This window comes from Polypterus senegalus, chromosome 7 (genome assembly GCF_016835505.1).
Source record: "Polypterus senegalus isolate Bchr_013 chromosome 7, ASM1683550v1, whole genome shotgun sequence".
Taxonomy (NCBI): Eukaryota; Metazoa; Chordata; class Cladistia; order Polypteriformes; family Polypteridae; genus Polypterus; species Polypterus senegalus.
In genome coordinates this window covers 168,619,634-168,634,785 of record NC_053160.1, presented here as the reverse complement: position 1 = coordinate 168,634,785, position 15,152 = coordinate 168,619,634, and the positions used below count along the sequence as shown (strand labels likewise).

General features: G+C 38.1%; 1 protein-coding gene across 1 annotated transcript in view; it reads right to left on the bottom strand.

Annotated features, from left to right (window-relative positions):
* LOC120533005 (E3 ubiquitin-protein ligase UHRF2-like) overlaps positions 1 to 12,981 on the bottom strand; it is a 161,910-nt gene extending 148,929 nt beyond the window's left edge. Inside the window, exon 1 of the mRNA XM_039759592.1 lies at positions 12,576 to 12,981. Within this exon, the coding sequence (XP_039615526.1) occupies positions 12,576 to 12,728 (153 nt within the window). The 5' untranslated portion in view covers positions 12,729 to 12,981. The remainder of the gene's footprint in view (positions 1 to 12,575) is intronic.
* Between the last annotated feature and the right edge of the window lie 2,171 nt (positions 12,982 to 15,152).

Here is a 15,152-nt window from a genome sequence, read left to right as displayed (position 1 = left end):
GAAAGGAAAAAAACATCAATTCCAGAGTGAAATGCTTGTTCCTTTGCACAAACAGTGCATTTTAAAAATCTCTGTTTAATTAAATAATTAAAATAATAATCAATATACAAATTGATTAACAAAATAGTTGGTTGAAACCAGAATTTACATGCATTACAGTATAACAGCTCTCATAATGTTACATCTTTATGTTCTAGAATACTAACAGCATAGAAGTAAGAACATCAGGGACACATCACCCACTACGCATTGCTTTGGTATCCCTCTAATAATATTCCTTAAAATTGGACAGCCCCAAAACACCTATCAACTGGTATTGCATTAAACACAGGTTCTGTTCCAAAACACAGGAAATGCGATGCTCTCTAGTAAATGTTTATCTTCACCACTGTGCAGCCTTGACTAAAAAACTACTGACAACACTAGGTCCAACACCTGTTAGCTGTCTTCTTCCTACCCCCTTTGGCCTAAGAATTAGTTACATCCTTATGTTTAACAAAATTACCTGTTAGGAGGCATCAAATGAAAGAAGTTCTAGTGCATAGGAAAAATAATCAATAATTAGTAGTAGATCAATGTGATTTATGCTTAAAAAGATAATGCACACATATGTGACTTCATACTGTATTTACATGTACAGTACATTAAGTTTGCATATACAGTATATTAACAAAATTATTTAACACTGTAATTGGAATATTAGATGATATACTGTATAAGCTGCAGAACAAAGTCTTTTTAAATTTAAGCATTTAGAGACAAACTAGGATTCCTAAATCTTGATACAGCAAAAGGTCAAGAACATAATATTCTGGAATATTACAGAGAGAGAGAAATTAATGTATGTTTAATTTGTACTGTTCACTGGACTCATTTTTGCAAATTTTAATAGGAGGATAAGTGGACTTAGCTGCTGCTCATTTATAGACTTTCTATTACTGCTTTTTGTTATTTTGTTAGTTTCACTTATTGTTTGTTATTTGTATTCTGCCCCTTAATTGTGTTACCATTCCTGATGGTCACAACAGCTGTGTCATCCCTCTGGATATGACAGTCCAGCAGCAGTGAGACCCAGCAGTCGAGTATAATAGATGCATGTAGTCTTATTACAAGTATTGTTTTTTCCTCTGGGTTATCTGCATTTTTTGGTAGATTAAATCATATGCATAACAGCTGATCTGAAAGAGATTGAAGACTGCAAAGTGGTGGCAGGGGAAAGTGTAGTTAAGCAGCATAGGATGGTGGTCTGTAGGATGACACTGGAGATCAAGAAGAAGAAGAGACTGAGGGCAGACCCAAGGATCAAATGGAAGAAGTTGAAAAAGGAAGACTGCAAGGTTAAGTTTAGAGAGGAGGTGAGGCAGGCACTGGGTGGCAGTGAAGAGTTACCAGACAGCTGGGAAACTACAGAAAATGTAGTAAGGGTGATAGCAAGAAGGGTGCTTGGCGTGACATCTGGAAAGAGGACGGAGGAAAAGGAAACCTGGTGGTGGAATGGGTAAATACAGGAGAGTATACAGAGGAAGAGGATGGCAAAGAAGTGGGATAGTCAGAGAGATGAAGAAAGTGGACAAGAGTACAAGGAGATAAGGCGCAAGGTGAAGAGAGAGGTTGCGAAGGCTAAAGAAAAGGCGTATGATGGGTTGTATGAGAGTTTGGACACTAATGAGGGAGAAAAGGACCTGTACCGCTTGGCTAGACAGAGGGACCGAGCTGGGAAAGATGTGCAGCAGGTTAGGGTGATAAAGGATAAAGATGGAAATGTACGAACAAGCGAGGAGAGTGTGTTGAGCAGATGGAAAGAGTACTTTGAGAGGCTGATGAATGAAGAGAACAAGAAAAAGAAGATGTTAGATGATGTGGAGATAGTGAATCAGGAAGTGCAATGGATTAGCAAGGAGGAAGTAAGGACAGCTTTGAAAAGGATGAAAAATGGAAAGGCCATTGGTCATACCTGTGGAAGGATGGAGGTGTCTAGGAGAGATGGCAATGGAGTTTTTAACCAGATTGTTTAATAGAATCTTGGAAACTGAGAGGATGCCAGAGGAGTGGGGAAGAAGTGTACTGATGCCGATATTAAAGAATAAGGGGGATATGCAGGACTATAGGGGAATAAAATTGATGAGCCACAGCATGAAGTTATGGGAAAGAGTAGTGGAAGCTAGGTTAAGAAGTGAGGTGTTGATTAGTGAGCAGCAGTATGGTTTCATGCCAAGAAAGAGCACCACAGATGCAATGTTTGCTCTGAGGATGTCAATGGAGAAGTTTAGAGAAGGCCAGAAGGAGTTGCATTGCATCTTTGTGGACCTGGAGAAAGCATATGATAAGGTGCCTCAAGAGGATCTGTGGTATTGTATGAGAAAGTCAGGTGGCAGAGTTAAAGATGCTAAGATTTGCATTGGGTGTGACAAGGATGGACAGGATTAGAAATGAGTACATTAGAGGGTCAGCTCAAGTTGGACGGTTGGGAGACAACGTCAGAGAGGCGAGACTGCGTTGGTTTGGACATGTGCAGAGGAGAGATGCAGAGTATATTGGGAGAAGGGTGCTAAGGATAGAGCTGTGAGGGAAGAGGAAAAGAGAAAGGCCTAAGTGAAGGTTTATGGATGTGGTGAGAGAGGACATGCAGGTGATGGGTGTAACAGAACAAGATGCAGAGGACAGAAATATATGGAAGATGATCCGCTGTGGTAACCCCTAACAGGAGCAGCCGAAAGAAGAAAATTCAATTTCTCCTTTGGCCTTTGTATTGAAACTTGTTTGGTTAGGATTGTCTTTTAGGCAATTCCTTGTGTGCCTTTTTTTGCTCTGAGGAGCTTTGCCTTTTACTATATTTTTGTAAAATAAAGAATGTTTATAAATAAATGATTTGCTTTCCCTGTTCATTCAAGATTAAGGTTTACAGGCATCTTTGTCACAGTGGGGCTTGTGACCTGATTTTGAGACATATGTTTTTTTGAGGCCAAAATCCCTTCTGGGCCTGCAAAGCCTGAGAACGACTTTTCTAAGTAGGCAAAGGAGGTCTAGCCTGGCCTTGCCAGTGAAGCCTTTTTTGGAGTATTTGGAGACCTCTCACCTTTCTGCCATATCCAGGACACCTGATCAAAACATTAAATATCATTTCCAACTGCTCCACTCCTGTTCTCGTGCTGCGACTGCCTTTCCGTCTTTCACTTCATAAATCTTCATATTTGGTCACAATCCAGTTCAACCAGTATCAGTCACTGTGCAAGCCTGTCTTTCAAATTTGCATTGACATGCTTAGACTACCCACCTTTGTCAGTGGCAGTCTTAATTCCAGACCGCCAATGATGTTTAGCGCTTCTGCTGCATCTGTGCAGTCAGATGTCTGTTGAGATGAAATCTTAATAGCTGAGCGGGTTACTATGAAAACTGGATGAAAAAAAAAATCAAGGCCATGGAACGCAAATCCAACAAAATTTTATTAGAATTAAAAAATCTTTCAACTAGCTACTTTTTGTAAAATAAATGTAGGAAATATAACATAGAATTACGCTAACAAATGACTGTTAAATGGTCCACTTTTTATTAGGCAAAGTGGTCCTTGGTCAGAAACACTACCACGGACATCTATGAAATGCTGTTTTAATGTATACGTGCATTGCTTATTATGGTTTTGACAATGTAATTTCAATTAGAAAAATAAAATGAATTACTACTGACAATACTAAAGTCCTTTTCACAATTCTGATAAGGTTAAATGTTATTTTCTATATTTTTCAAAATATCTGTGTTTATAATATGACCCTAGATTTCAGTAGGTGACCCTAAAAAAAAAAAAATATCGACCTCCCTGTAAATATTACATTTATTATACAAAAAAAATATTGCCTTAATGTTTCTTAGAAATGGGTACATCCGCACAAAAAAGTTGGCAAATCAATAAGATAAATAAATACTTATTAAATAAATTATTATTAAAATATTAATAAATATTTATTTGACACACATGGAGAGGAAAAAAAAAATCATTGTTTTTAAGGAAAACTAGGGGGCTCTGCCCCCGCACTCTTCGCTCATCAACCCCCAGGTGGGCACTACACACGTGCCACTTCGCGGATCTGCCGCTCACGTATTAGGAAGCGGATGTACAATTTAAACAGATTGTTATTTTCATGGGAATCTATACTAATAAAAGGCAAAGCCCTCACTGACTGACTGACTGACTAATTCTCCAACTTTACGTGTAGGTAGAATGCTGAAATTTGGCAGGCTCATTCCTTACAGCTAAATTATTTATAAATATATATATATATATATATATATATATATATATATATATATATATATATATATATATATATATATATATATATATATATATATATATATATATATATATATATATATATATATATATATATATTGTCGAGGGTGCCAGGGGCCACGACCCGGCCGGGACACCTTGGAGGACACATATATACACACAGTAATCCCTCCTCGATCGTGGGGGTTGCATTCTATAACCCCCCGCGATAGATGAAAATCCGCGAAATAAAAACCATATGTTTGTATGGTTATTTTTATATATTTTAAGCCCTTATAAACTCTCCCACACTGTTAACATTATTAGAGCCCTCTAGACATGAAATAACACCAGTTAGTCAAAAGTTTAAACTGTGCTCCATGACAAGACAGAGATGACAGTTCTTTCTCACAATTAAAAGAATGCAAACATATCTTCCTCTTCAAAGAATGCATGTCAGGAGCAGAGAATGTCAGAGAGAGAAAGCGCGAGAGAAAAGCAAACAATCAAAAAATCAATACGTGCTTTTGGGCTTTTAAGTATGCCGTAGCACCGCGATAAAGCAGCATTTTGTAGAGGAGCGTCCGTATTATCTAGGCAAACAGCCTCTGTGCAAACAGCCCCTCTGCTCACACCCCCTCCATCAGGCTGAGAGAGTGAGAGAGGCCAAGAAAAGCAAACAATCAAGCACCGCGCGGGAAGCATATAGTATATCATTGAGGAGTTTTAATATGTAATACGTGCTCGGATTGGGTAGCTTCTAAGCCATCCGCCAATAGCGTCCCTTGTATGAAATCAACTGGGCAAACAAACTGAGGAAGCATGTACCATAAATTAAAAGGCACATTGTCCGTAGAAATCCGCGAACCAGCGAAAAATCCATGATATATATTTAGATATGCTTACATTTAAAATCCACGCTACGGGATTCACGTCTCCCTGCTGATAACTACAGCCTTTTTATTTAATCCACGGCTTCTCCGCGGTTTTATTGCTCATTTATTACAATTATAATTATTGTGAAGGTATTTTAGATTTACTTTACATTGTTCAGGTACCCATTTCCTTTATCATTCCAATCGTACCCACATTAACATGTCTATCGAGGTGATCACCACCGATCAAAGAACTGTCACTTACCGAGTGGTTTCCACGCCCGGAGATGGCACCTACCTTTTCCATTCTCTTTGTTACATATTGCACGGCCATATCAGGCTCACTCTTGATATCCGAAGGAACATTGTGTCTTATGTATTAAATGACTGGGACAGGTTCAAGGTGTGGACTGATGACGATACAGGAGATAATTATTCTACACAGGAGCACCAGAAGAGTGAAATGCTTAAGCCCTTCACCTATGCATCTGCATGTGAGTTGATGGCTGCCGGTGAATTGTTCGGTTGTCGCTTTCAAGTGTACCGAAATTGCCAAATATTTTACACCTTTCGACAACCGCCAATGCCTCAAACATCTGAGACTGACAGGTGACGATTTCAGTAGTGGACACTTTGATGTTTATGAATGTTTAAACTCTCAAAAGCTGGATGTGAAGTTATCGATGAAACCGGTTGTATACTTACAACGCTTGACAGATGCCGAATGTCTCTTCAACACAAGTCCTACAAATACTGTTGTAATTGAAACAAACCATGAAACTGAAACCGATTATGACAGCAGCAATCCAAGCGGTGAGATTTGAAACAAGATTACTGCTCACATGGCCAACTGTACGTTACATGCTCAAGAGTAAGCTCAGCACACAAATTGGTCATATTACAACCGGAGGGCCGAACTCACAATGTGGTATACAAAGAGATCCTTAACAAATAATTATTGGTATATTTTCCCTCAGTTTAAAAAGGTTTAATTTTCTTCTTAATAAAAATTTTAAGGCAGTACTTATTTTGCTAGTATATTATTTATATATATATATATATATATATATATATATATATATATATATATATATATATATATATATATATATATATATATATATATATATATATATATATATATATATATATATATATATATATATATATATATATATATATATATATATATATATGACAGCAACACTCATAACAGTGACAAAACAATTACATTGACAATCATGTTACGTTATTTTTAAAATGTTTCCTTTTCTTTTCATAACTTCTTTAACACACTACTTCTCCGATGCGAAGCGCGGGTATTTTGCTAGTTGTTACATATGCATAATAGAACTATTTTACATTACAGCGAGTAATTAACCATAGTAAAAAAAAATAGTAAAACAAAATAAATTGAAAGAAAATTATGTTTCATGTTACGTTAGAGGTATTCGTTGTGCTGTAAGTTTCCATTCCGTTTGGCTTTGAAATTAACACGCAAATACTTCTTAAACTTACACTTTTCCTGTAAAACTTCAGTAAAAACTAGTTTTTGAATTAACTTTTCGTCAATATCGCATTGAATTTTAATTCAGTGTTTGGAGTTACATCGTGACAACGCGATGTATAACTGCCCATGAGTGAATATTGTTCTCCCTCTCTAATAAATAAACATACTTTACCGAATGTTTGTTCCTGTGACTTGTTAATTGTCATGGCGAAAGCTATTCTAATGGGAAACTGTAAATGTTTTAATACGAATGGCATATCAAGATCTCCTTTGCTGTCTAATGTTATCCGCGGAAGATTGCATTACCTTTTTTTTCAACCAATTTTGAATACAACTAATCTTGTCCTATTGCATAGCCCATCATTCATATATACATCCTTCTTTCAACAGTAATTTGGACGGTAGAAGACCGTATAGTGTTAACGGTTGTAGATATTCTATAGGATATTGTAAGTTGTTTTTATCTTCCGCACTATTACCACCAACTGTTTCAGCATAGTCTATTGATACGCATTTAACCAATCAACAATTTTCGCGTTAATTTATTTGACTTCATCGTTTCTCTGTGCTAGGATTACCCATGTACAGAAGTGGGTAGAGTAGCCAAAAATTATACTCAAGTAAGAGTAGCGTTACTTCAAAATAATATTACTCAAGTAGAAGTAAAAAGTAGTCATCCAAAAATTACTCAAGTAAGATTAAAAAAGTACTTGGTGAAAAGACTACTCGAGTACTGAGTAACTGTTTGATCATAATAAATTCATTTTTTAGAAATGCTGCAATAAGACAAAAAATATATAAAATAATGTGCAAATTCTGCTATTTCCAAATAAAATAAAAAATGAGTAAAAATAAATAACATCTTTACAAAATAAAGATGCACAAATAACACAAAGTTCCAAATCTCAGTTTTTCACAACAAAGCTTTTGAAGCCAATACCTACAGTAGGTAACATTTACGTTTGAACAGTGCAAACTACTTACAGTGACAAGATATACTGTACACAAAGGGTGTCCAATACGGCGATCGTGATTGACTGGTAGATCAGAAAGGTACTGCAGGTAAATCGCGTTGCATTCAAAAAAAATTTTTTTTTTTTTAAATGTTAGTCTATCATATATCCTCCTTATGGCATTTGCCACTTGATTGACATACAGGGCAGCCAGTCTGAGATCTTTTCTTCTAACACACTGGTCATCCCGCACACACAATCAAACATGCAAGCTACTGCAAAATTACGGCTAAAGAAGGGATTTAAAAAAAAAATGGGGTTGGGGATGGGCTGGATGTGTAATTGGAAGAGGATTTTTTTCTCTCACAATGTCACAATCGAACTGCGTTTGTGTGATCTGTCAATCTATCATTGCTATTCCAAAGAAGGAAAATGTGGAAAGGCACTTCCAAACTGTTCATAAAAAGTACGAAACTGACTTCCTACCGAAAAGCGATCTCAGAAAGAGAAAGGAGAGGGAACTAAAATCGCAGTTAATCGGAAAGCTGTCATTTTTCCATCATTCCGGGTGACTCACTCGATCATTAAGCGTAAGAAGTCCATCCAAGATGAAGAGACCCCTGGCCGGAGAAAAAGGAGTTTCTCCTTGTCATTAAACATGCAGAATACAAGCAACTTTATAACAATCAATGGCCGCTAGACTTGGCTTTTTTTTTCCGATCTGATCAACATGTTGAATGAGCTTCATTTACAGCTGCAAGGAAAAGAGAACTCCAAGGTCAATATGACTAGCTCAGTTAATTCTTTCAAACAAAAAATGCAACATCTGTCCTCAAAGCTGTAGCGCCTTGATTTGGGAAAGATCCAAAACGTCGCATCAGAGCTGGAGACGCAATGGAAGGCGTGTGCGCAGACTGAAAAGACTGAGTGACTGTTTCAAGACTCAGCTTTACTTGAGCCAATCACTACATTTAAGTGCTATCCATTTAGGCAAGATGTTTAGGGTGAATTCACCCGCATCAAAAATTGCAACACTGTTTCACCTAAAACTCCTCTATAGTGCAGGATGAGATTTTGACACTACAGGATGACATTCAGCTGAAGTATGGGGCTCATGGACAGTTTTGGAACTTACTCAGAGGAAAAGTCCACTGTCTATGAGGAATTTGTGCCGCTAGGATGCAACAGTTTGTGTGTGGTCATGTGACTGCATGGCTACATCTGATTGGTGAAACAAAGTCTTGCGATTATTGTTCCTATGTCTGATTGGTGGAACAGTCATGCAGTAGATCTTTGGCAAAAATATAGCGTACAGTATCTAATGGAACAAAAGTAATGATTCGAATGTTGTCCAATGTAGCGGAGTAAGAGTAGCGTTTCTTCTTCACAAATGTACTCAAGTAAAAGTAAAAAAGTATGGTGCAAAGTTACTCAAGTAAATGTAACGGAGTAAATGTAACTCGCTACTACAAACCTCTGCCCATGTACTCATTTCTTCTGTTGATAACCCTTCAGTATAAAATTCTTCAATAAGATTTGGACATAGTAAGTCTTCTTTTACTGGGAACTTAAAGTGAGTAAAATGTAAATAATTATTAAGAGCTGTAAGGGCAGGAACTATGTCTGACAAAAGCATTCACACGAATGAGAGGACTGCAGGCATGGTTGAAAATGGTTGAGAGGAGAGCGAAACTTGAAAAAAATCTGTTGGCAATAGTCTTGTCTCAAGATATTCTTTTATAATAGAGATATATTTAAAGTGTTTATTTAAACTTAAAATTTAGTTTTAAAAATTACACAAGAATACCTTAAGCAATAAATGGGGGATTTGCCACCATCCCTGCTAGAGCAGACAACACCTGTACAACGGTCTACAATCTGTAAATTTTGCTAGTTATTCCAACCCCATGAAAAGACCTCCAGACCACTCACACAGGGCAAATTAACTTAGTATGAACCTCTCTGACAAAACCAAAGCAGCAATGGGAAAAGAAAACAAAGTCATTGATATAGTCCGGTGCAAGGCCATTTAAAGATTTGTAGGTTAATAGAATTTTATATTCAATCCTATAAGACAAAGCAGGATGGGTATTATGTGCTCACTGTTGCTGGTCCATGTTACAACTCTTGCATCAGAGTTTTGAATCAATTGGAAATGTGATACAGGATTAGAAGTGACACCTGTCAGTAGGGAGTTACAATAATCCATGCAGGATATGATAAAAGAATGTACAAGTTTCTCAGTATTAGAAAAGGAGGGTAATGTGCAAACAAGGGATATGTTGCAGAGGTCAAAGTTGGAAAGTTCTTAATGTGGTTTATGTGGGTGGCATAAGAAAGGGAGGAATCAAAAATGACAAAAAGATTCCTTGCATTAGAAGAAGGTCTGATCAGATCACCACCAAGAGTTACTAAGAAGGAGCTCATTTTCTTAAGTTGTGCTATAGTGCCAATTAGGAGGAGTTCAGTTTGTAAGTAATTTAATTTTAAAGAGTTCTGATCCATCCAGGTTTTAATTTCAGTGAGGCAAGTTGTGAGTTGATGAAAGCTCTGATGAAGTTTCACTTTTAAAATTGAAAAAGCATATATAATTTAATACAGCAGTACTGTCTCTGTCAAATGTACCAACCCCCAATTCCTGTTCTTACATTTTCTTTCTCACAGTAACCAATCACCACACAATGAGCTCTGTAATAAATGTAAAACCCACTGTAAGCTTAGAAGTCTAATTCATCAAAATTTGAATGGAACAATGAAAAATCTTCATTATACATGTTTAATTAAATAAAATTTAATTTAATAAAATCATATCCCACATGTTTACATTTTAAACTTGCCTTTTGAACATTTTTATTGAAGCCCTAAGAGAGCTAGGACTACCGGTTTAAAAATATATTAAAAACATAATAAATATTAATTTGTATTATAAATATTGTAAATAATGTGATCAGCAACCTTGAAATAGCACAAAACAACACTGCACATGCCCATATTAAAGATTCTTATTTTTTAATTTTGTGAAAAGGTACAACTATGACCTCTTGTATCCCATTAGGGAGTAAACCCTGGGATCAGCTGATGTGGCATGAACAATTTCAGGTCCTTCTGATAATTTCTGCTGATGACATTTATTGGTTTACTCTTCATTAAAAGGAAGCGATTTCCTGCACAAAACATGATCCAAAAATAAGGGTGTTTTGGGTGAATGAGAGAAACCCCAGAAAGCTTGAAGTCTTGCATAACTGGACAACAAGATGAGTCAAACAGAGTATTATAAGCTAGGGCCTTCCCATACCGATAAGTCAGGAGGTGCTGGACAAAAAAAAAAAAACCTGAAGTGATTCCAATGCATTCACAAGTAATTCTTATCAACACAAAAAATATTAGAGCGGTACGGTGGCGCAGTGGTAGTGCTGCTGCCTCGCAGTTACCCAGGTACCCGGGTTCACTTCCCGGGTCCTCCCTGTATGGAGTTTGCATGTTCTCCCCGTGTCTGCGTGAGTTTTCTCCAGATGCTCCAGTTTCCTCTCACAGTCCAAAGACATACAGGTTAGGTGCATTGGTGATCCTAATTTGTCCCTAGTGTGTGCTTGGTGTGTGTGTGCTCTTTTGAGGGCTGGTGCCCTGCCCAGGGATTTGTTCCTGACTTGTGCCCTGTGTTGGCTGGGATTGGCTCCAGCAGACCCCTCATGACCCTGTGTTAGGATATAGTGGGTTGGAAGATGACTGACAAAAAAATATTAATTAAAACTAAGTAAATAAACTATCAGTTTTTTTTCTCACCACTTTATCACTTACACTGGAAGTCAATTCAAAATCATCAATTCCTCATGCTGCACTCCAAGAATTTATTTCTTTTAAATTTACGCACTGGCATGGCTATACCACTGGCATCTTGATAGTTATTGTTTTTATTAACCATCTGTTTGTTGTCCACTTTTCTCTTTTAGTAATATCCATGCGTGATAAATTCTTGAACAGAAACAAAAACGTTTAATGTCTTTTCTAATATGGTCACTGTTAACTTGTCTATGTATGGCTCAGATGTCTTTATGGTAATAAATAATAAATTATTGCATCAATGTGACATCGACTTTATTTGATTAAAAAGTTTAAAACCCCCTGCCTTAAAGGCTCAGATGCTAATGTGCCGTTATTTGAAGGATGCTTCCTGCCCGAGGTGGAATTGGTCTACCACCCTGTAGATGAGCCTCGCGGTGCCCGCTGCGATCACTTTTGTTTTGTAAACAATGATTCCCCCGCCCCAACTCTTCAGACGACAAGCGACACACGTGCAAGCCATACATCCTTCCGGATCAGAGGGCGCAATGAGAAGCCACACTGGGGCCGGAAAAGGAGTGTTCGCGCATCCACTGTCACAAATGGGGGTCTGCCAGCCTGACAGTTTGACAGTCAATAGTGACGCCCCCTCCGTGCGCGGGCCGCCGCTGTCAAGAACTTTACCCAACACAACATCTAGGCCTAGGAGAAGTAACATTACAATACAACCTTCGCAATAATCTCTGTATATTCCATGTGCCCTTCCACATCACAAAATGTTGCCAGTTCCTCCGAATTGGGGCCCTTTTTTAAAACAAGTGACAGACGACTTCTGCATTAAAGTAAGCACTTCGAATGCATCTGCCAGACAGTCTCAGCGCTGCGTAGTCAGTATCACTGGAAATAGTGAGCAGTTCGCGATCGGTAAACAATTCGGTGGCACCCGCCCCCCTTCGCCCCCAACAAACTAACGAGGCGGACATGAGCCCAGTCTCCATTATGGTTGGTGCCGTGCCACCCTGTCCCTGACGCTGGGCACATTTCGCGGGTAGCGCCGCCTTGCACTTGCGGGAGAGGCTCAGCGGTTCTACATGAAATGAAGGCAGGAAGACGAGACCCTTGCACGGCTACTTCCATAGAGTTCATTCCGCAGACGCACCGCCCCTCCCGCAAAAAATCGCATCGCTTACCTGCTTCCCCCTGTAAAACAAGCGCTGATGTTCTGGCCTGACATTGAAATTCTCCTGGATTTTCAGTCGCAAGCTCTCGATTTTGGTTAGCCTTGAAAGATCGTCTATGGTTCGGGTCTCCTTGCCGTCTATGGTCCGAACCTGAATCCACATGGCTGGCTTCCCGTTGTCGTGCAAACTGTTACCAATGCGGAAACCAAAACAACCCCCTCCGAAAATGAACACTGAAAACTAAAAGGAGGAGGGGGACAATGAAAAAAGTAAAAAAAAAAAAAAAATCGGAAAAATGTTCAGAGATCCATGCCAGAGCGGATCTGCAGGGGAGTGTGTTTACTGCCGCGAAGTGCTCTCACATGGGGGTCACGGCGCCAAGCTAAATCTCGCGAAGCGACGCTGCGCACACTTTCGCTTTTTAAAGGCACAGGCCGCATTTTCTTAGACTTGCCACGCGCGTGCCTGTGATGTCAGGTACGTTTTTTTCCCGCCCAAGTGGACAATATTTCCAACAAGGAAAAAACGAGCGGTGTTTACGTTTTTGGCGCTGTCTTTGAAATAAGTAAGTGATTAAATTTGCCTATAGTGATGGTCTATTTTAGACATATTGTATGAATTTTATGTTTCCTAAGTATAAGGAACTTGATAATACAGCTCCATCGATGTGTTTGAATTAGCGTAACGTGACGTTTTTTTGTCATACGTAAATGACAAGAAGACAACTCCTCCGATCATCCATCCATTATCCAACCCGCTGTATCCTGACTACGGGGTCATGGGGGTCTGTTGGAGCAATTATTTTTTAAAATGTATATACGTTTGGATAACTTAGCACACCTTTAAAATGAATTAATTTGCATGTGGCAACAATATCTTTATATGTGCGAGTAATGCTATTTATGAAAAAGAAAAAAGAAGTAACGTTCAATATACTGATATTTAAACAAAGTTTACCTTCACAAAATTTGGAAATGGAAAAAGGTTAAAGTAAAGTCATGTTTGAGAAAACAGATTTGCATAAAATTGAAATTAGATAAGATTGGATTAGATATCTTTTAGTAGCTCCCATGGATAAATTCACATATATAACGCAGTGGAAAAAAACTTATCAACTCAAAATACAATATAAGACAATAGAATACAAACGTATACAATAAATATTATGCTGAAAATAACAAATAAACTGGCGTTTGTAGTGTCTTAGATTGGCTTCAGGCTGTAGTGAAGGAAGGGACGTCGGGAGGAAACCTTAAAGTGCGTAATAGCTGCAGGCAACAAAAATTTGTAGACCAACATAATTTTGTAGTTCAGCTTAAAGATTTCTTTAAGGTTATTTATGCAATTCTCAGTATTATTTATTCTTTATACATCTGATTACTAATATCCTCAGATTGAGGAAAAAGTTCCAACTTTTTCAATTAAAGGGTTCAATCTTTAGACTGCAAATGTAACAACTTTCACATCAGGAATGCCATTCTCATGTTGGATAACCACATCTCTATTACCCCATCCATCCATCATGCAACCCGCTACATCCTAACTACAGGGTCATGGCGCCTAAGCCAATCCCAGCCAGCACAGGGCACAAGGCAGGAAATAAACCCCGGACAGGGCGCCAGCCCACCGCAGTCTAATACCCCATTAAACGGTAACATCTGGCTCCTGACATCAACTGTGAGGGTTCATGAATTGAAAAATGGCCTGATCAGTACCATATACATTTTTTTAAATAAACAAGGTTAAAAAATTCCACTTCAAAGTTTTAATTACATTTTACACAATTTATCTTTTAATTCATATAATAAAGTATAATATTAAGAGTTGATCCCTGTGTGCTGTATGGTACTGAACTGGTCTAGCAGACATCTCAACAGTCAATGATGCCAAATTATGTGCAATATGCTCATGCTTCATGGTCTGACATCCATCCATACATCACTTGACTTCCAGAGTAAGGGATAAAGTGGTGAAAAAAACTGATACAGTTTATTTACTTAGTTTTAAATAATATTTTTTGTCAGTCATCTTTAACCCACTATATCCTAATTACAGGGTCACAGGGATCTGCTGTAGCCAATTCCAGCCAACACAGGGTGCAAGGCAGGAAACAAACCAGCCCACCACAGGGCACACTCCCACACACCAAGCACACACTAGGGACAATTTTGGATCACCAATGCACCTAACCTGCATGTCTTTGGACTGTGGGAGGAAACCCACATAGACACAGGGAGAACATGCAGACTCCACACAGGGAGGACCGGGGAATCAAACCTGGGTATCCTAACTGCAAGGCAGAAGCGCAACCCACTGCACCACTCTGGTCTGACATCTTTTAGTGTAAAATTGTAACTTAGAAGTATGTTAAATTGTAATCTCTAAAAATGTAGTAAATACTTAAAGTTTGTTAATTTGAAATATAGAGTATTTGTACAATGTTAGCATACTTAAGGTTCTGATCATTCTTGTTATATGTATATTTCTACTTCATTTTGTCTGCTGCTGTAACTCTGCTATTTCTTTTGGGATTAATAAAGTTTCTATCTATCTATCTATCTATCTATCTATCTATCTATCTATCTA